Below are 23,223 nucleotides of genomic sequence, written 5' to 3'. Positions count from 1 at the left end.
TGTGGGGTGAGAAGGGCTCACTAGATTTGTTATAGATTGGCTTACTTTTGTGCACTCTAAGTTTAACACACATGTACACACGTAGGACCCATGCATAAAAACACTTAAACACCATTATCAGTGATGTCAGCAGAGCCTATCATTCCTCAGTACTCCAGATGACTCACTAGCTTTGGCTTGAGCAGACCTGACAATGAGATTTCAATCAGCTCATGCAATAATGAATAGGCTCATCAGGTTTAATGTACATTCACAGCACTATTTACAAGCCATCATGAGTCGAGCACGGAACAGCTGATCAACCAAGTCTAAGGAATAGGTAAGTGCATAAAGATTATCTGTATATCCAACAAAAGAGGATCAAGGTAACAGCAGCAGCTACCAAGGAAAGAGTAATGTGTATAGAGGAATATCACTGAAACAGTAAATACATAAAGCAGTTAATCACTGAAATCCGTGTAAACTTCATGTGGTAAATTATTAAATTGTACAAAATATACATCTAATTATATTACCTTATGTGAAACATTATGTGCCCTAAAATAAGCACTGTATTCCGTTTTCACAATGTTAATGATATTCAAAAGGTGTAAGATCCTTGGCATTAAGTGTTCATCATATGCAGAGATGTTCTAGTCATTACTGTAATAGATGTTGAACATTATCCTGCCTACAGTGAACACTGACCTGCAATTATACCAAAAGAGACCAAAGATTATTTATATTCATGTACAAATTTGTAAAATAAGACTTGGAACAGCACTCCCTCTTTGAACGGTAGCTTACCCTGTTCAAACTTGACACCCTGGATATTTGGCTTTAGCATTTGTAAATATGTGTGTTGCACCTCATATTATCTTACAAATGGAAAAGAGCATACTTTGATATTTGTATAGAGTATGTTTACTTTGCTGTGTAAAGATTTCCTGTTCATATTAATGTAATGATATTAGGGGGCTCCGCCCCCTGCTCGCTTTGCTCGCCAACCCCCGGGTTTGGTCCTGTGGAAATACAATTTAAAGTGTTTTTTTCATGGGAATTGCTTCATATGGATTATGTTCACTTTTGATAATGCAACGTATGACTGGCTGTGAGTGAATATCGTTTCAATAAAAATAAGACTTTTCTGATAAACAATCTACTTATGAAAGTGGGAATATCCAGAGCTGATGTAGGTGGTGGCATTGTTCTCAAGAAGCTGTGGATTTCTGGTCATCGTGGATTGCACGTCATTGTAAAAAATAAATCTGGCCAACCGATAGTTCTGGATATTGCCATTGCATCATGATATACCTGTTGCAATACTCTTGGACTACCTTGATATGATGATGGTAATATTACTGCTTCACCTGTTTTTAATTTGTCTGAACTATTGATATTTGAATTTTGAACGTGATCAATGAGACCTTGCATATGTTCCGTTCTAAGTTTAGCTTAATTTGATTTAATAAAGAAGAGACGATTAGCTGCGACTTTTACATCCGCATTAATAATGTAATGTTGTGATAGATGTTGAGATGATAGAAGCGGGTTAAATAAATGGGAACGTATCGCTAATTTTGACCTGAAAAATTGTGTGGGTGTTATTCGTTTTGCTGAATGCTTTTGTTTCATATTGTACAACCATCCTGTTTTGCCATCTGAGAAAAGCAAAGGTAAAGGGTCGGCATGTAACAATGTATTTGATATAAATGACGAAGCATGGTTTGCCTTTGGATATACACTAATATCTACTCTGTCTTTGATATCTCCGTCTTTCGAAAGTATTATCGCTGACAATTCGGCACATGTGGGTTTATTATAAATGCGACTATGATCTTTCAGATTCATATAGACATTCAAGAAAAATTCTTTGTCTGTGTGTTGCTGGTAAATCTCGTGTAAAGTGCAATATGTTAGGACGTACGGATTTGTATCCATTATTGGCTGTATAATATCTATTACGTGGGATCATTTAACTGTTTCAATTCTATTTTGCATCGCTTCTCCGTGATCATAAAGATACACCTGACCAAATTGTGTTTTTTTTTTTTAGAAATTAAACTTGTCGTAGCTGTAATTGTTGCGGGAACAGTATAGTCCAGTCAGTCAGTCAGTCATTGTCCAACCCGCTATATCCTAACACAGGGTCACGGGGGTCTGCCAATCCCAGCCAACACAGGGTGCAAGGCAGGAACAAACCACGGGCAGGACGCCGGGCACGCACACACCCACACACCAAGCACACACTAGGGACAATTTATGATGGCCAGTGCCCCTAACCTGCATGTCTTTGGACTGTGGGAGGAAACCGGAGTACCCGGTCTCTGTCTCTCTTCAGAACATCACATCTCGTTGCAAGATTTTTTTAATTATTTGAGAGAGTTATTAATATTAGCCCTACAAACTGCTTTGACTGGCTAAACGGCAAAGCATACATAGTACAGTAACCAAGTTTGTTAATGTGTGTTGGGAGTATGTTGCATTATTGATTACTATACAGAGCTCATTTATTAAAAATGATATATGATAATTTTACCCTTTATAACATAAAGGGAATATATGGGTTCAGACGAGGGAGATTTTTATTAACATGCTAGAATTATATAGGGAAGCAACAAAAGGATATGATGAAAGTGGTTCATACAATATTAGCCTTTGATAAGGTACCCCATGAGAGGTTGGGCATCAAACTAAAAGAAGTGAGAGTTTACGATATAGGGCGTAAATGGGTGCAGAATTGACTTAAACACAGGAAGAAGAGGTTTATGGTGCCTTAAGGTTGAGGAACCTTATCTGAAATTGGTGATGTTAAGAGTGGTGTCCCTCAGGAGTCAGTGTTAGGGTCACTGCTGTTTTTGATATATACTAAATATATATATATTCTCACACACGTGTGCATGGGAGGCAGCTAAAGGGCTTGAATAAGGGCAATTCCGAATCAAACCAGGATGTGGCAGATTGCACTGACTCTTTTTCACCCTTTCCTACAGATCATTCACGGGAGATTCCACCTGGCCCTCTTGACATCACTTCCGGGTCTGAGCCTATGGAGGAAGACCTTGCTGGCTCCAGCCCCTGTGATGTCATGTCCGGGCTCGAGACTATGGCTGGAGACCCTTGTGAGCCCGACCCCTTCTACCTCACTTCCTGTCTTCCACTTTAAAAGCCTCCACCTTTTCCCTATTCCCTCAGTTCTGTTTTGGACTCAGTTTTGTGCACATCAGTGCTGTTTATATTTTTGCAACTTTGCAGCCAGGATACCAAATATACGAGTGGCTGCCCTAAATCTTGTTATGACTCAGAGTGGAGTTTCTGACAGTGGCGTAGTCGGCAGGATGGTTGGATCCTGCAGGAGAAAGGGACAGGACCTGCAACAAACTCAGGTGGGAGCATACCGGGGCCAAGTTTTCAGGCGGGGAGGGTGTCCCATGATTCAGAAGGACCTGGTACGGGTTCCGTTCCCGGCGCACTTGACTTGACAACCCAGGCAGGCCAGGGGGTGTGCGGGAGGGGCTCACAAACTTGGGCGAGGGGGGAGGCAAAGGGGGCTTATTATGCTGTCCCGGGGGAGAGTGCCCGTCTCCTTGTGAAGGCAGAATCCCGAGTTCCACCTAGGGGTGCCCCAGACTAGCAGGTGAAGAAAGTAAGACAGTGGAGACTCGACCCAGAGCGGCTGACCCACAAGCAGGCCTGGTCTTTATGGGCTGCAGTAGGACACTGGTTACATGCCCAACCAAATAGTGGAACAGGTGGCTTGTTACCTGCTCCTAGAGACACTACCCCGTAGCTTTGCCCAGCCGGTCTGGGGTAAAGACTTTATTAATATGAAAGGTCTGATGAACCTCATTGAGGCACAGAGGAGGGCCTCGCAACCTGGGGGAGCAGAACAGTCTCTTAGTCTAGCTCAGCCGGGGTATGTCCTTAAACCTAGCCCCCTCCCCTACAACCCAGAGCTTGCGCCGACATCCACAGAGATGCTGGCGTGCAAGCCACTTGGAAGCGAGGAGGAATGCAGGTGGGGGGGGGGTTGGTGCGTTCTGACCCCCTTGGCGGTCCCACATACAGGCATAGTGATCTTAAACGGGTTTAAAACCAGGGCCTTAATTGACTCCGGCAGCAATAGTACCATTGTTGCCCGCTGATTTGTGCTACTGCGACAGTGGTTAACATTTAAGGCCAGTATAACCTGTGTTCACGGAGAAATCTGCTGGTACAGGTCCGCCGTCTGTATCATCAGTTGCAGGGGATCGGTATGGAAATTAACCGTGGCGGTCCACCCAAATCCACCACATCCAGTGATACTGGGGCGGGACTGGTCTAAAATTAAAAGCGGTGAGACACATACCACTTCTGGGTTTAACTTAGGCCTAGTTGTAGACGGAGATGAGCCGTCTCAAGCTGCCTCCACGCAGTCTAACCAGCCGGCGGAGAGAGACGAAGCGGCCTCCCTGAGTGACATGGCAACTCCCGGAGGGAAACCACACCCGTTGAAGTTGGCCTGGACCCTCTCTCCCTCTTACAGTTTCAATTTAGAGAAACGCTGGCTTCGTTTAGAAGGGAACAGTGGAATGACGATTCCCTTAAATTTGCTAAAAATGCAGTGGTCCTTGTCAATGGCCAGCACACTCACCAGTCCATACCACAGGGTCCTCACTTTGTTTTAGAGAACAACCTTCTGTATCGTGTAGCTGAGCATGAGGGACAGGAGAGAAAGCTGCTGCTAAACCCGCGGACATTCCGGCGGCAGGTCTGTGAGTTAGCACACGCCCATCTCCTAGTTGGCCATTTGGGCAGTGAGAAAACCCTGGAGCAGATCAAGCTCCGCTTTTATTGGCCGGGAATCAATGAGGACGTTCGTCGCTTTTGCACTTCCTGCCTCCACTTCCTAGAGTGTCAATTGTGACAAATTCCTAGGAACTCGCCCATCTCCTAGGTGGCCATTTGGGCACTGAGAAAACCCTGGAGCAGATCAAGCTCTGCTTTTATTGGCCGGGAATCAATGAGGAGGTTCGTTGCTTTTGCACTTCCTGCCTCCACTTCCTGGAGTGTCAATTGTGACAAATTCCTAGGAAGGACCGTGCTCCTCTCGTTTCTATTCCCCTAATTGATGTTCCCTTTCACAGAATTGGGGTCGATTTAGTCGGACCCCTAGAGCCCTCTGCCTGAGGACACAAGTACATTTTAGTCCTCGTGGATTATGCTACCAAATACCCCGAAGCTGTTCCATTGCGCTCAGCTACTTCTAAAGCCATTGCATGGGAATTATTAGGGGTCTTTGCACATGCAGCATCCCTAAGGAACCAATATACATCAGTTCTGTACCTAATTTACAACTTTGCAGCCAGGAAACCAATTATACGGGTGGCTGCCCCAAACCTTTCTATGACTCTGAGTCAAGTTTGTGACAATATATATATATTGAGAAATCTGCTGGTACAGGTCCGCCGTCTGTATCATCAGTTGCAGGGGATCGGTATGGAAATTAACCGTGGCGGTCCACCCAAATCCACCACATCCAGTGATACTGGGGCGGGACTGGTCTAAAATTAAAAGCGGTGAGACACATACCACTTCTGGGTTTAACTTAGGCCTAGTTGTAGACGGAGATGAGCCGTCTCAAGCTGCCTCCACGCAGTCTAACCAGCCGGCGGAGAGAGACGAAGCGGCCTCCCTGAGTGACATGGCAACTCCCGGAGGGAAACCACACCCGTTGAAGTTGGCCTGGACCCTCTCTCCCTCTTACAGTTTCAATTTAGAGAAACGCTGGCTTCGTTTAGAAGGGAACAGTGGAATGACGATTCCCTTAAATTTGCTAAAAATGCAGTGGTCCTTGTCAATGGCCAGCACACTCACCAGTCCATACCACAGGGTCCTCACTTTGTTTTAGAGAACAACCTTCTGTATCGTGTAGCTGAGCATGAGGGACAGGAGAGAAAGCTGCTGCTAAACCCGCGGACATTCCGGCGGCAGGTCTGTGAGTTAGCACACGCCCATCTCCTAGTTGGCCATTTGGGCAGTGAGAAAACCCTGGAGCAGATCAAGCTCCGCTTTTATTGGCCGGGAATCAATGAGGACGTTCGTCGCTTTTGCACTTCCTGCCTCCACTTCCTAGAGTGTCAATTGTGACAAATTCCTAGGAACTCGCCCATCTCCTAGGTGGCCATTTGGGCACTGAGAAAACCCTGGAGCAGATCAAGCTCTGCTTTTATTGGCCGGGAATCAATGAGGAGGTTCGTTGCTTTTGCACTTCCTGCCTCCACTTCCTGGAGTGTCAATTGTGACAAATTCCTAGGAAGGACCGTGCTCCTCTCGTTTCTATTCCCCTAATTGATGTTCCCTTTCACAGAATTGGGGTCGATTTAGTCGGACCCCTAGAGCCCTCTGCCTGAGGACACAAGTACATTTTAGTCCTCGTGGATTATGCTACCAAATACCCCGAAGCTGTTCCATTGCGCTCAGCTACTTCTAAAGCCATTGCATGGGAATTATTAGGGGTCTTTGCACATGCAGCATCCCTAAGGAACCAATATACATCAGTTCTGTACCTAATTTACAACTTTGCAGCCAGGAAACCAATTATACGGGTGGCTGCCCCAAACCTTTCTATGACTCTGAGTCAAGTTTGTGACAATATATATATATATATATATATATATATATATATATATATATATATATATATATATATATATATATATATATATATATACAAACTGAGGGCACTGTGGCGGATGTTAGCAGATTGCTGGCCAACCACAAGCGTTACCTGGAAGGTAACCACCCATACAATCAGATTGTGACACAGACTACGAATGCCGTGAATGTAATTACCCCGATCTACATGCTGTCAAATAAAACGAACCACACGCCGTGGCGCAACGTTAGGAGCATCGCCTCTGGCGCTGACGTCCGAGGTTCAATTCCCGAGAGGGAGTGCAGTGGAGTGTGTACGCCTGATGAGCCCAGAATGAGGGCGAAACACGTGTCGCGTACTCTTTGCATTTATTTGACAGTAAACTATTTCAACCATATATATATATGGTAGATTGTGGGGGAACAGCCCGGAAACAAACAGGCAGACATCATTTTATCACCCAACACACGTTTGTTTACAATTACTATATTACAAAATGCACACACACACAACCCCTTTCACCCCAAAGTCCAGGCCTCTTTCCAATGCCCCTCCTACAGGTCCGCCTCCACTCTTCTCCTCCGAGCTCTGTCCAGCTACGCTCCCGACTCCAGACATCGAATGGAGGGAGGCGGGTCCTTTTAAGCTCACCCGGACGTGCTCCAGGTGCCTCCCGATTAGCTTCTGCTGGCCCTTCCAAGTGTGGTGGAAGTACCGGCTGCGCACCCAAAAGCACTCCAGGTGTCCCTGGTCATCTTCCCCCCAGCACTTCCAGGTGTGGCGGAAGTGCTGAGGACTAGGGCTCCACAGGCATTGGGGCACCCCCTGGCGGTGACCACAGGCCCCTATAGGGTTGAGCTTCTAAGCTCTGTTCCTTTGGTCCCCAAAGCCACCAGGGCGGTCACCCCCTCATGGTCTGGAGTAGGCGTAAGCCCAGCCGCTTGCCACAATATATATATATATACTGTATATATATATACATATATATATATATATATATATATATAAATTATTTGAATAGGAATATAATTATCAAGCTGGTTAAGTTTGCAGATATTACAAAACTAAGTGGATTGGCAGATAATCTAGAATCCATTGAATCATTACAAAGGAACTTGACAACATTCAGGCTTAGGCAGAATCTAAGTAAATGTAAAGTATTACACATAGGAAGGAAAAATGTTAGGTTTTCATACACAATGGGAAGTCTGAAAATTGAAAGCACTCCTTATGAGAAGGATTTAGGTGTCACAGTAGACTCAACACTATCAGCTTCCAGGCTGTGTTCAGAAGCCATTGAGAAGGCTAACATAATGTTAGGTTATATAGCACAATGTGTGGAGTACAAGTCAAAGGAGGTCATGCTCAAGCTGTACAGTATAATACACTGGTTATACCTCATCTGGAGTAGTTTGTACAGTTTTGGTCTCCAGTCTACAAAAAGACATAGGAGTACTAGAAAAAGTCCAGGAAAAAAGCAACTAGGCTGATTCCAGGAGTGCATGGGCTGAGTTATGAGGTAAGATTAAAATAGCTGAGCCTTTTCAGTTTAAGCAAAAGGAGATTACAGTAAGACATTACAAGATTAAAGTGCTGAAAATTATGAAGGGAACTAGTACAGTGGATCGATTTGGATGGATGTTATTTTAAAATGAGTAAATCAAAAACACAGGGACATAATTGGAAAATTGTTAAGGGTAAATTACGCACAAACATTAGAAAGTTTTTCTTCACACAGAGAACCATAGACACATGGAGTAAGTTACCAGTTAACGTGCTAGATAGTAGGACTTTAGGGACCTTCAAAGCTATACTTAATGTTATTTTGGAAGAATTAAGTGAATAGGACTAGAGAGCTTTGCTGGCCTGAATGGCCTGTTCTTGTCTTGTTCTAATGTTCTCTCTGAGAATACACCCATTCTGGAACAGTCCTGACAACATGAATCAAAATATTGCCATCAGAAAGGACAGAGTTGTGGTGATACTATGGCCCAAATGAAAATTCAAAAGCAAAACCAGAAGTAATTATAAAAATAAATTAAGCCAATGGATTCCTTGAGGTAAAACAAAACCAAATGAGGCAAAAGTTCATAAAAAGAACACTCAGAAGAAATGCAATAAATATCCAGAAGAGTTAACACTTTATTCAAAAATGTATGTGCAAGCACCTCATCAAGATTTTTATCTGTACAATAACCTAATTCACAAAATGCAAAACTTACACAAAATACTAACAGTTATAAATCAAAATTTACAGCACAATACCACAACTGTTGCTGTATACATGAAACATCTGTGAGTAAAAGTTTATCTTCCTTGAAAAAAGATTCACAATTCAATTATTATACTGTGAATTTGAATTTGTTCTTTAACTTTGAACATTAGCTACTAATTACACACCTAGTGAGCCAAGAGAACATCCTACCAACAAAATTCACTGATTCTATGAATATAGCCAATGTCAGTAAACAAATGTTTTTGTAGATAATATAGTCTCATACAGACCATTTAATAGAATTTAAAGTGTTTAAGCAGGCAGTGAACAGAGCAGTCACAAATTTACACGAGCAACATTCAATCAGAAATGTATGGTAATGCCAGCTAATTGCCTGTTTTAAACAATACAAAAGATTCAGCAAAGTGAAAAGTTCACATTTGTTTGTTTGGTCTTGGTAAATAGTATGAAAGGTAGCTTCCAACCCCTAATTTGCTCGAGTTTTGAAGCAGGCTATTTACATTCTTATGCCAGGTTGTGGCTAGACAACCTTCCCCTATGCTGACTGTGGCTGTTCACTAACTGTAGCTCAACTAACCACATTTCACAGCACTGGTCCTGATCAAAGCAAAAGCTGCCAACGCATGCCAGAGAAAAACATAATTTTTGCAGGAAGTTCTAGTGCAAGTAAATAGGGTGACACACATCATCCGTGCTGTAAAATATGTAGGGGAGAACTTTATACAGTAAAACAATAAGTCCAACATAAGCAGTTCTGCCAAGGCCCCTTTTGTGATATCAAAAAAGAACTGATCCAGACTTAAATCTAAGTGTTTCGTCAAATAAATGATTTGTTTAGCCAAGCCCAATTTTACATAAAATTAAAGACAGAAAATAGTTTATTTAGTCACATTTATTTAAAGAATTTACTAGATATCATTAAAAGACAAATCATATAGACTAAGTGTCAATCAAGATCTTCATTCATTCATTTTCCACACTTTTCATGCATAGCAGTGACATCCTTATTGCTGCTGCCATATTACTGTAGAGTCCTGGGTTGCTTCTTGTTCATTGTGTGTGTGTGTGTGTGTGTGTGTGTGTGTGTGTGTGTGTGTGTGTGTGTGTGTGGTATTTATAGATTCTCCTCCATTTTTACTTAAGCTTTCCTCTCATATTTTAAAATATTGTGGTGCTAGGAAAATTGTAAACAAAATTCATCAGAATGAGTAAATGTCTACGTCTGTGTGTGCGTGACTGGGCACTGTGATGGACTATTGACGCATCTAGGAAAGGTTCTTTCAATGCTGGCACAATAGACTTCAGCCCCTGCACACCTAAAATTAAACTTGAAGTTTTATTAGTGAAGGTTTGAAATATCCAACTATGAAGTCTTACAAAATGTGTAAAACAAAATAATATGTTACATGCTTAAGTAAATTGATTTCTGACACCCAACTTTCACCTCAGATTTTAAAAAGAAACTTCTGCTGCATTTTATTTTAGAATAGTGCCACCTCATGATACTATCCTGATTCCGAAGACATAGGAGGTAGATAACACAATACATAAATAAGGGATTTATTATGCATTCTTCCTTCCACCATGTGACAGTTGCATTTGCCTCTCACTTCAAAACCTATTTGTCTCTGATTTCTATGCATAAGGGTTTAAACCCATCCGGACATGACCACATTGCAATACATTCTACAGTTTTCATTTATTTTTTTATCCAATTCATACATTACCTTGGTATTTGATTTAGTAAATTTATTGTTATGTAATATTTTCTTGTGATTTTGTTAGTTTCTTTGTAAACTGTCTTCATACTGATTGTTAGGTTCCTTATATTAAAAAAAGAACTCATGAAATGGCAAAAAACATAAATTATAAAAGGCTAATGTGGTTAGATCTCTGCCTCCCAGCTCTATAGGTCTTGATTCTATTCCTGGTTTAGGCACTGTCACTGTGTTTACACATTCTCCCTATGTCTACATGGCATACTCTGGGTACTCTGGTTTACTCTTTCATTCCAAATACAATCGGGTTGGGCCAATGGATAATTCTAAATTGGTCCTTCATGACTGGATGTGGGTGTGTATTATGGTGTGCCTTATGAAGGACTAGGATCCCCTCCAGGACTGGTTTTTGCTTTGCGCTCAGTGCTACCATTATAAATGTAAATGATATGATACCTTATAAAACTAAACAACCTCGTGAACATTGGAAAAGTTATAATTACATGGAGAAAAAAGACTATACTCACAAAGATTCTGTTTTCTTTTCTGAAAAGATTCTCAGGAGGAAATCCGCTTCTTTGTGTGGCTCAAAGGTGGTTGGAACCACAATGTAGTCTCCAGGAGGCAATCGAAAACGTTGGGAAAGTTCCCTTAAATTAATGTATGTATTGCTTCGAGCTTTGGAAGGATTGTATCGGAAAAAATCTTTTGTAAGATGGTCTTCATGTTTACTGGCCTATTAGAGAAATCACAAAAGAATCCACAATTGTTAGTTAGCTAATTTTTGGTCCACAGCATTCCTTCACAACATCAGACCAGTGATACTGTGCTATGTTGCCATTTGTCTTGCTGAAAAAAAATCCATACAAAGTATGATACAGGCCAGAGCATTTTTATGTTGGCCCCATGTGCATAAGTGGCCCTTTGATGGATTAGTGCTCTGCTCAGGGCTGCTTTCTCCCTGAGGCCGCTAGAACAGCCTCCAGTACTCCACAATCCCAAAATTGGAATTAGGCAAGTTTTAGAATGTAATACAGTATAATGGACATTCTTGCACTGAAAGTAAAACATTGAATAATGTTTCCATCATACACCACCCCTGTTTGATTTTTAGCTGTGGAGTATTCAGTGTGGAGTTTGCATGTTTTCCTCATGTCATTGTGGATTATTCAGGGTATTGTGGTTTTTTCCCACATTGCAAAGACAGGAATGTTATGTTAACTGATGACATTAAGCAGGCATGAGTAAGTGAGTACATGTGTGCCATGAAATATTTTTTCATGATTTTCTCTATAATTTTATGATTTTGTTTCAGGGTCATTGCTCTTCTGCCACAGTTTAAAGACTTGGAGGTCAGTTTGGTGCGTTGATGTGTCCTGTGGCAGACTGACATTTTTGAACAGCAGTCACAATGGGGATTTACATTATTTTATTGTTTTTAGGGCCCACTCAGGCACATGTATCACAAATGACCACGTTACACTTGCATTAAGCTTAATATACATGCTACTTTAGGAAATTTTAGGAAATCCATGTGGATACATGGAGAGCATGCAATCTCCATATACATAGAAAATAACAATGCAGGGATTCGAACCTAGTAGCTTAACCCTCTGTGGTATATAAACATATGTCAATATTATTCAGTAATGTAGGGTCAGTAATTTTTGTTTGATTTGCCATTACTTTAAATCATGTCTATCTTTACCCTTTCTATTTAATGTAGTTTGTATCCTTATTGACAAAGCTGAACCAAAAAAATATTTTATTTTTTTTTATATTTTTATGCCAAACAAATACTAAAGCACTGATTAAATAAATCAGTTAACTACAACTTTTTTTTTTAAATTATGGTGACATTGAAAAAATGTTTAAGTTATTAAATCTGCTTTATTGACTAGTATTAGGTGCTAGTAGTAGTAATGAATCTGTAGTGCCACCTAGTGATATGGCTGCAAATGAGATATATCTGTACTTGAGAAATGGAAGGAACTGGGAATTGTTCTTTCCGAAAATGAAAAGGACACTGTATTATAATATGCAGTTTAGGAAAATGGATGGGTACCACAAAATGTTAGTCACTGGGGTACCCTGCCATTATGTGGTGTTCTAATTTCAATAATACAATGGATAATTAATTTATATGCAATTCTTAAAGTGCCTGCAGTACTCAATGAAATTGTTGACTGAGTTTTACACCAGGCAGAAATGAAATATGAACATCACGAGTTACAGCAAGAACTGTAGGTGCTTATTTAGGAAGGCTGTGAAGATTTTTACTCAAGCTTTTAAATTTCTTTAGAATTATGTAGTATATTTTTTTGAAAATTTTCTAATTCTTTACTTAAAGGACAAGGCAACATCTGATAAATGAACATTTTAATGTGCCTTACTTTTCTGTCCTGAAGTTCTCACCTAATTACCCTCCCGTGTTCTCTTGTTCTTTACTTTCTCAAAAACTTAGTCCAGCTACAGATGATAATACTTTTACATATTTAACATTTCGTATGATGGACAATTTATGGACAGATTTAGTAAAAAATGTTACTGTGTCTTGATTGATTTTTTAACACAGGCAACTGGTGATGATTCTGGCATCACCAATTAGAAAATAATGATACCCGAGGATCCAGCTCTTACCATACCTCATAAATTGCAAAGCCAACTGTTTGTAGATCTTGTCCTAGCTTTCGGAGCTTGCGCCTGTTCTTTTGCAGTAGGGCTATGATGAACGTACTCTGGTCATGATCATCATCCTTCTCCAGCAACGACAGCTTAAATTGGGGATTTGTCCAGAATGTGTCTAAGAAAGATGAAAAATAACCAAAACTGACCATTGCATGCTTGAGATTGTGCAAATATACAGTATACAAGTCGATTCGTGTTTTATATTGTGCCATTCATGATGACCTCATCTCAAGTGCAGCAAATATGGACTTTTTCCTCATCATGCAGTTAGATCAGCATTACATTTAAAATTATAATTAAAACTTTTAGAAGTCTAATACGTATCTTCACCTTCAATCACTCTTAGTAAAACAGGCTTCGTATTTTATTGGTACATCGGTGCATCAGGTTTGTGCAATTATTTACCAAATGGCCTTGTCTTAAGTTCTGCATTTCTCTATCTTTTAGGGTTTAACCATAAATAGCTGGTATAAAGTAAGCTTAACTGGCAGCAACTGTTTGCTTAGACCTTGACCTCTGAATCTTTACCTCAGTTTTTAGTATTATACAGTAAGATCTACCACACAACTTGAGTGTCTGGAACACGTAATAATTTTACTTATTGCTTTCTGCTTTTGGTTTTTGTGTTCTATTAACTTTTGTTTCCATTTGGTAGTATTTGTATTGTTAATTTGGTAATGTCATTGCAATGCAATTTTACATATATTTTATTTGCATTATGTTTGCCATTATTTTATGGCTGTAGTTAATTGAATGCTGCATGTTTTCTAGGTGCAGGGTGGTACATTCCATGTGACTTATGACACCATGGCAGTATGTTATAAAAGATGGCTGCTCACATATAAACGCTGATTGAACTTTATTCATTTTAAAATTAAAGGCTCTTCAATGTATGTTTCAAACAAATTAATATTTAGGGAAAAAGTGAAAAAAACATTATTTTCAAATGAATACATTTACTGATTATAAAAAATAATAATTTAAACAATAGTTCACCTAAAAAGCCACATACACTTACATACGCAAAAAAAAATCAGAAATTTTTATGCAGAGTTTTTCTCATTATTTGAAAGCCATTTCCAACTCCCAATTTATGTATTTCAATACAAAAGCTCATAATGGCATAACATTCCTATTTTAAAAATGTTAAGTATGGAAACCTGTTGAAATATAGAGTGGTGTCAGGGTCCTATCAGTCCAAGAGATATAAATGCCAGACGATAAATAAGAGTAGGAGGAGGAAAAAACGAAAATCTGTAAAGGGGGATTAAGGTTATTAATGTAATAATAGAACAGAGTCAATAAAAACAAAATAAAGTGCTGTTGTTATTTGTGTGGGACAATTTGGTGAAGGAGTCTCTGGTTATGAGGCCCTATGGAGAGGACTGGGATGCCGCTACAAACTGTTATAAAAGTTGTTGCTGAAGGGTGGTACTGTAAGTGATGCAGATCAAATACCAAACAGCACAGTTTGTAGTCTGAATATGGCTTCCTCAGTCACCCAGATATTCATACACTTAGGTTTTACAAAAACACTTACAGCATTCCCACTCGTCATATCATTTCATTTGGTATGCCATGTACTACAGTCTGATCCAACAACAGAGAAAGATATCAGGTCTTATGTATCAGGTCAACCAATATAGAGCAATTTTTTTTTTCTGACAGCAAAATTTGCAATCTCCATCTCTGTGTCTGGTTTAGACTTTTGCATTTTCCTTAAGGGGGAAAAAATCAGTTGAACCTAGTTTACATTCATTGTTTTAAATAATGAATTCAAATATGATTCAGACAAGAGGCTGTAAAGATTCATCTCCTTTAACCGTTCCTTATGTAACAGCTAATCCTCCTTTACTTCTCATATGTGCTTTAATGTATATAGTATATTATGTATCAAGAGGTCATCTAAACTGGACAAAGTCATAGGCAGCTGAAAGGCCTATTCATTCTTGTGTATTGAGAAGGTCATGTGTCAGTACTCATTGGCTAGTATTCATTGATCAATTTGGAGTCTACAGAAGAGTGTAGGATAAGAACGCGCATCCTGGCCAGGGAGCAGCACGGTTTATTACCTGGACAGAGGCCCAAGAGGAATGTTGGCCGAATTGGCCGACTGGGTGGAAAGATAACTCTGTGCCCAGCCAGTATAAAATAATGGATGGACCAGTTGGGACACCTATAGGGGTGCTAGGGAAATGGTGTCCGGAAGTGTAGCCATGTAGAGGTCCCTTTGTAACAGTAGAGGGCATTGTCGGGGAGAACCACCCTACTTTGTCTATGGACCAGAAGTGTTTCCTACAGAAGTCAGAACTGCATGGGAAGCATTCCTGTGTCTGGCATAAAAGGAAGCTTGCTGCCAAACATGGATGAGTCAGAATCAGGAGACAGCAGGCAAAACTCAGTGGAGGTAGTGAAGGAGGAAGAATTCTGTGCTTATTGTGTATTTTCATTGTGCTTGTACAACTGGTCAAAGAGGAGATTTGTAAAGGTGTTTGTGAGAAGAATAAAAACACTTTATTTTATTCTACATATGTGTGGTACTTTACTGTGTCTGTGGTTTGGGGCTCTCTGGAACCCCCTTATGGTTATAAGAGAATTAGGGAGGCAGAGTACCATCCTAGTGTGCAGACCTTCAGCTCTCCTGTCTGTTGATTAATGAACTGCCTAAACTATTACAAATTCATAACATTGTCTCAGATACTTAAAAATTAGTAATCTACTTTAGATAAGTAAACTAACACTGTCCCTGAGATACTGACACAACATTGACTGCCATGTCTGACATACCAATGTAGTTTCGGCAGCCACCTGCTGTAGATCCTCTGATCCAGCTTCCGTTAAAGACTGTTACTTCCCATTTATGAAGTGTGTCATCATCCAGGGAGTCTGGAGTAAGGTTACAAATCTCAATCTTATCGTAATTTGCTTTAAAATCTTCAAATTCCATCCTAAAAACATACAAAGAAAACTGATAGGTTTGTCTTGGTGATATACTCACACATATTTCTGAAAGAATTCTAGCAGTACCTGTATTATTGGGTATTTTCTGTTATTATCATTTCATAAACTAAATTAATAAAGTAATGTTAAAAATATTTAAAAAACAGATGTGATATTGGAGATATTGTATTTTTAATGAAAAACAACACAAATGTAACCAGTAAATGTTTCTGATTCTTCATTTCAGTTTTATTTTCAAATATTTACAATGAGTCTTAGCAACCTGGTTGTAAAGAAAGGTATGGAAGGCTGGCTAGACTTGATTAGTAGGTGAACATGGGAATAAAAGAGAAGCTGAATCAACCTGCTAGTCTTTGTTTTAGAAGTATCTTTCACCGTGTACATTATCAAAATAGGCTTTAAAACAAACAATAGTACAGCCCAAAATAAGAAGATAGAATACAGTTTAAGATTATTGTTTAAATGATAAACTACATTTAATATGCTATATGTAACAAATGCCAACTCCTTGCTGTCAGCTGGCTTATTCTGTGGATTTCATTGGTTATTTTCAGCCATCGGTCAGTTTTTCCTTCTAGTACTGATAGCCATTAGTGAAGCCTCATCTCTTTCTGATGACTTATTAGAAACTGTGATGAAACTTTAAAGAAGAGAAGCTCAAAAACACTGTCTCTATTTTTCTGGAAGACCCAGTTATTAATATATATATATATATATATATATATATATATATATATATATATATATATATATATATATATATATATATATATATATATATATATATACTAGAGGGCTTTGCCCCCTACTCGCTTTGCTCACCCCAAACCATCTGCCCCCACCCCTGTCCTGAGGGCGCACTTCACACTCGCCACTTCACATCTCTGCTGCTGGCGTTGTGAAGGGGGGTCTAAATGCATACTAAAGAGATGCGGACGGATCAGCTGCTGGCTTGCAGCTCTGCTACCGAGCTGCATGTTCTGCATGTCGCGCTGTGCAATGATCATTTAAAAGCCTGTACACAAGCTGCTGCTGCCGTGCTGCATGATCTGCATGTTGCGCTGCGCAACAATCATTTAAAAGCCTGTACAGCAGCTGTTCTTTAAGCCAGCTGCTGCTTGTGCTGTGTGATCTGCAGGTCGCATTACGTGTCGATCATTTAAACGCCTGTACAGCAGCTGTCCTTTTGTCTCATTTCCTTGTCTCGTGGGATGTTAAAGTGTCTCCAAGAAATTGTTTTGTAAGTAGGGCGTGATGTGGAAGTAGTCTCGACCCATTATATATCTATTATATATTTTTATATAATATATATATATATGTACGAGGGGGGACCCAAAAATAACCGGAATTTTGTTGTTGTTAGGTTGGTACTTATAGTACGTGGTTGGGCCGCTAGGGCAATCTAGTTACACTCCTCACAAGTCAGTCTGCCAAGTGCCATCAGTCTGGAAGGTTGTGCTTGTGTTCAGTGAATTTTTTTGTAAAAGTAGGGTGCGCAACAGTGTGAGAAGGAAACGCCCTGATTTGTGGGAGTCGGGCAATTGGTTCTTTCATCATGACAACGCTCCATCTCACACTGATCTCAGCATTTGCCAATTTTTGGCAAGAAACGGTATGACAACCCTGAACCACCCACCCTACTCACCGGATTTAGCTCCGTGTGATTTCTTTTTGTTCCCTCGGATGAAAAAAGACTTGAAAGGAAGGAGTTTTGCTGACGTTGAAGAGGTAAAACAAGAAACAACCAGAGCATTAATGGGCATTACTTCAGACGAATTTAAAAAATGCTTCGAACAATGGAACAAATGGTTAGATAAGTGTATTTCCGCCAATGGAGAGTACTTTGAAAGAGACTAATTGTAGTTTGTACAGAAAATTAAACACGTTTTAAAAATATTTCCGGTTATTTTTGGGTCCCCCTTTTATATATATATATATATATATATATATATATATATATATATATATATATATATATATATATAATATACTGTATATATATATATATATATATATATATACTGTATATATATATATATATATATATATATAATAAGGGCGGTAGTGCTGCAGTGGTAGCACTGTTGCCTTGCAGTTAGGAGACCCGGGTTCGCTTCCTGGGTCCTCCCTGCGTGGAGTTTGTATGTTCTCCCCGTGTCTGCATGGGTTTCCTCCGGGTACTCTGGTTTCCTCCCACAGTCCAAAGACATGCAGGTTAGGTGCATTGGCGATTCTAAATTGGCCTTAGTGTGTGCTTGGTGTGTGGGTGTTTGTGTGTGTGTGCGCCCTGCGGTGGGCTGGCGCCCTGCCCGGTGTTTTTTTCCTGCCTTGCGCCCTGTGTTGGATGGGATTGGCTCCAGCAGACCCCTGTGACCCTGTAGTTAGGATATAGCAGGTTGGATAATGGATAGATATATATAATAGCATAATGTCCATATAGATAGATAGATAGATAGAATGGGAGTTCCCAGATATTTTCTTAGGTTTCCGTTACCAAAATTCTCCATCATCCAGAGATACTTGAGTTAAACGCTTCCTTTCCTGAGCATCAATCATTTTCCATTCTGAAGAGCTGGAAAAATAAATAGCAAAGGAAGAATCATGGAAAATATTTAATGTTTATTGATGAGGCAGTAACATCTAGCTTATATAAAGTCCCTTTTTTCTCACTAATCATCTATTGTTTTTATTTTTGTTAAGGCAACTTAAACCTAATATTTGGATTTCCATGCATTAGCTATGCTTCACTTCAAAAATAAATAAATCTAATAAGGTGAAATAACAGAAATATATAATTTATTTATTATGCTATGAACAAAGCATTGGTAACAAAAGAGGTTATGCTAATACAGTGCATGCTACATTGTAGAAAGAAAAATAAGTTATTTTATGAAAAATGAACATCAACTAACTTGTCACTCCATGGGCCATTCCATTCAACTTGACCCCAGGGATTTCTAACTCTGATCAACTTTACCTTCCTTCCTCTGTAGTTTACCTGGAATAAATTAAATCAAGATACTGAGTTTAGTAATATTATTGAATTCTTGCACAATATTTACTGCATAATAAAATTTCTAAAAACAATAATTTTTAGCACAAAATAATTATTTTTCTTGCAACAAAATAAATTTACCATTTAATTATTAAAGTCAATAGTTCTAGTCTCAGTCCTAAAAACCAAGTTGAAACACCTGTTTTTCAATGTCAGGCATAATATTTAAAGTCAATCCAGATTAAATTTATATGCCATTTTTTCCTCAGGGACTCTACAAGTGCACCCATACTGGGTTGAAAGGAACAGTTCAAGATTCAGAAAACCATCAAGGTTACCAACCTCTTCAAGGCCAGTAATTGAGTAAGCATGTCCTTTCACAAGGCCTGAGGCTGTCTGAGCTTCTGATTCAGCAGAACTAGTTATCTGTAGGGAAAAAAATAAAACCTGGTCATCTTTTCATAGTCGGACTATTAAATAAAACATCACTCAAATTTATTTAAAGGCTTCCAACTACTAAAATCAAAATAGTGCTGAAGGCAGATGTGGAAATAGGTAGAGAAGCTACAGTCAGTTAACACACATAATTCTTCCTGTATGTCTTATTTCTGCCTCTGTCTCCTCCCAGCAGACTCCAAGGATTAGATTCTCAGACTATGTTAAAAGGCTCCTCTCAGCCAAAGCAATAGTGTTTCTACTTTGAGACATTTCTAGATTGGCTGGAAAAGAACATTATTTTGGTTAGTCGCAGTCATCATTACTTCAGAGGCTTACTATAATTCACATGTGATGAACAAATAAGTGCAGCTAAACAACATAGAAAAAATTGTAGAGAAAGAAAATCACAATGTTTGAGCACTTTATGAAGAATGTACTCTGTTTTTATTCCCCACCTCTCCTATCAGATATACTTTAGGGTGGCCAAGCAGCACAACAGCATGGGCAGGTATAAGAAGCATGTGATTGAATAGCAGGAGCACAGTCTGAGGGTACCTGAAAAAAATGACCTTAGATTTTAAGTTACTGATTTTCATCCCAGTTGCTTCACACTTGACTGAATATTGTGTGCACTGTAGATCACAATAACAAAAGACCACAATATTCTACTTAGAAATTAAAGTATTATGATCCTCAGAAATTCATCTTTATGGTTTATTTTGTTTACTGTATTTGCATAGTGTGATTATCATTTTGTTTCTAGTTTCTCAACTTGATTTCTAGATTTAGGTATTAGTTTTGACTTTTTGTTTACTTTATGATTACAAGTTTGTTTTGTCTTTTAACTTTGATCTTGGATCACTAGCCTATTTAATCTTTTGAACCATGACAATTTTCTCCACCACCTGATGCCCAAATTTTGAATAGATGATTTTTCTCGTAAGAAAGGATCATACAGTCATGAAAATCCAGTGGTCAACAGTCAGTCAGTCATTATCCAACCTGCTATATCCTAACACAGGGTCAAGAGGGTCTGCTGGAGCCAATCCCAGCCAGCACAGGGCGCAAGACAGGAACAAACTCTGGGCACACACACCCACACACTAGGGACAATTTAGGATCACTAATGCACCTAATGTTCTCACCTCTTTGGACTGTGGAGGAGGAAACCCACGCAGACATGGGGAGAACATGCAAACTCCACACAGGGAGGACCCGGGAAGCGAACCTGGGTCTCCTAAGTGTGAGGCAGCAGCGCTACCACTGAGCCACCATGCCACCCACCATTGGTCAACAGAATTCCCAAAAAACTTTAGGTTTTTAAATTTGATTATTTCTAGGCCTGGACAGTGTTGTTTTGCAACTGTTTATGAAAATCACAAAGAAAAGGAGAGACAAGATGCAACCTAGAAATTAGATTTATTCTCATTTTAATAAAATCATGTCAAGAATGTGAACTCTCTCTTTGCAAATATAGAGACTGCACACAATATTAGCCTCAGAATGCTATAATCTAGCAAAGTTATCTACAAGATACACTGAAAACTGTGGTCAAAGGCCTCCTTAATTTCTACCAAACATACTTACAAAGAATGGTCAAATTCCCATGATGTCTCAAGAATTTGCAAAATGTTAGTTGACTGTGGGGCGGCACGGTGGCGCAGTGGTAGCGCTGCTGCCTCGCAGTTAGGAGACCTGGGTTCGCTTCCCGGGTCCTCCCTGCGCAGAGTTTGTATGTTCTCCCCGTGTCTGCGTGGGTTTCCTCTGGGCGCTCCGGTTTCCTCCCACAGTCTAAAGACATGCAGGTTAGGTGGATTGGCGATTCTAAATTGGCCCTAGTGCGTGCTTGGCGTGTGGGTGTGTTTGTGTGTGTCCTGCGGTGGGTTGGCACCCTGCCTGGGATTGTTTCCTGCCTTGTGCCCTGTGTTGGCTGGGATTGGCTCCAGCAGACCCCCATGACCCTGTGTTCGGATTCAGCGGGATGGATGGATAGTTGACTGTGGCACAACCAGGGCTACATTTAACTGCTAATGTGATTTTTTTCCTTTTTTTGCTGGCGGTGTGATCTCTTAAAACTGTGAACAAATTGTTTAGTTCCACCACCCTAATCTGCTAGTGCAGGGGTTCTGTTTTCATCTTTGCAACATTCAACAGCAGATATCAACATCCTCTATTTTCAAGTAGATCTCATCTATCACCTTATCAACTATTGTAGTATGGCTGAGGAGGCCATATTCACAAAGGTCAAGAATTAATAAAAATATTACTTTGTGAATTGATGGCATTTCCAGTTAGATTTTGCTTTAGTCAGTGCTGCAGAATTCTTGGCCTACCTGTTCCCATTAGTCAGTTCTGAGACTCCTTGGCTAACTTTTCCAGTCAGACATCCCTGTTTAGCTTTATGGCTTCCTTTAACCATGGTGTCCTGTTTCTGTCTTCCTTTTAGCATTTCCTCTGCTGCTGTCTCAAACAGACTCCTTTCAGACTCTGTGTCACTGACATTGCCCAAGTTGTAGTGTGAACTCTTCTACAGTAAGAGACGTGTTCAGCCTCAGGGAATGCTTACTGACCTGTTCACTTCATATCCTACAACCAGAGCCAATTAAGCACCAAGTGGCAATCAACTGACGGCTCAGAATTTCTCTTTAGTTAAATGTCCAAAACACATAACCTCAGATAAGAATAAAGACTAAAATGCCAAAATTTTTGTCCCAAAGGACATTGGTACTAAGTATAATAACTGAATTTGAATATTATGTACTTTATGGCTGTTTATGAATAGTCCAGCAATAGTATGTCACCATTCAGATTCAGATCATCCAGGCTTTCCTCCCAATTACACATCTTTTACTACTTTAGCATTGAAGTCTTCTCGCTAGAATCTTGAATGTTCTCTCAAGAACCCAACATAGTGTCTTTTAAAAATCCAGCATTACATATACACATATAAGTTACTGATATACATTACACATAAGTTACACATATACATTACACTTAGGAGACTCCTCCGCACTCGAGAGGAGTCAAATGAGGTGGCTCGGGCATCTGATCAGGATGCCTCCTGGACGCCTCCCCGGTGAGGTGTTCTGGGCACGTCTAACCAGGAGGAGGCCCCGGGGAAGACCCAGGACACGCTGGAGGGACTATGTCTCTCGGCTGGCCTGGGAACGCCTTTGGATTCCCCCGGAAGAGCTAGAAGAAGTGGCCGGGGAGAGGGAAGTCTGGGCATCTCTGCTCAAGCTGCTGCCCCCGCGACCCGACCTTGGATAAGCGGAAGAGGATGGATGGATGGATGGATTACATATAGCTGTAAGGTGCATACTGTTAAACAACAGGTAGGTTCCTATACCAAGGTCAAATTGTGTTAAACCAGAGGTACGAATCCCAAAAGTAGAAAAAGATAACCGAGATTGTGCATGTATTTCTATGCTCACTTGCCTGTGTCATGGGACATCTTCTGAGTAGAACAAAGAGGCACAAATATAGCTCAGCCAGGTTGGTTACTTGTGTGTGCATTTCATAGCATAGGTGTGGGTGAAAGGGCTGATAAGCTCTGACCCCAGTTACTGCA

General features: G+C 40.0%; 1 protein-coding gene across 1 annotated transcript in view; it reads right to left on the bottom strand.

The window, feature by feature from the left end:
* capn9 (calpain 9) overlaps positions 1-23,223 on the bottom strand; it is an 87,596-nt gene that overhangs the window by 31,642 nt on the left and 32,731 nt on the right. The window contains exons 6-11 of the mRNA XM_028797301.2: positions 19,557-19,640; positions 19,132-19,217; positions 18,714-18,791; positions 16,046-16,206; positions 13,216-13,373; positions 11,098-11,306 (exon numbers count right to left, since the gene is read on the bottom strand). Coding sequence (XP_028653134.1) covers positions 11,098-11,306; positions 13,216-13,373; positions 16,046-16,206; positions 18,714-18,791; positions 19,132-19,217; positions 19,557-19,640 — 776 coding nt within the window. The remainder of the gene's footprint in view (positions 1-11,097; positions 11,307-13,215; positions 13,374-16,045; positions 16,207-18,713; positions 18,792-19,131; positions 19,218-19,556; positions 19,641-23,223) is intronic.

Source organism: Erpetoichthys calabaricus, chromosome 3 (assembly GCF_900747795.2).
Source record: "Erpetoichthys calabaricus chromosome 3, fErpCal1.3, whole genome shotgun sequence".
In the NCBI taxonomy this organism is placed as follows: Eukaryota; Metazoa; Chordata; class Cladistia; order Polypteriformes; family Polypteridae; genus Erpetoichthys; species Erpetoichthys calabaricus.
This window is presented reverse-complemented; position numbering and strand designations above follow the sequence as displayed.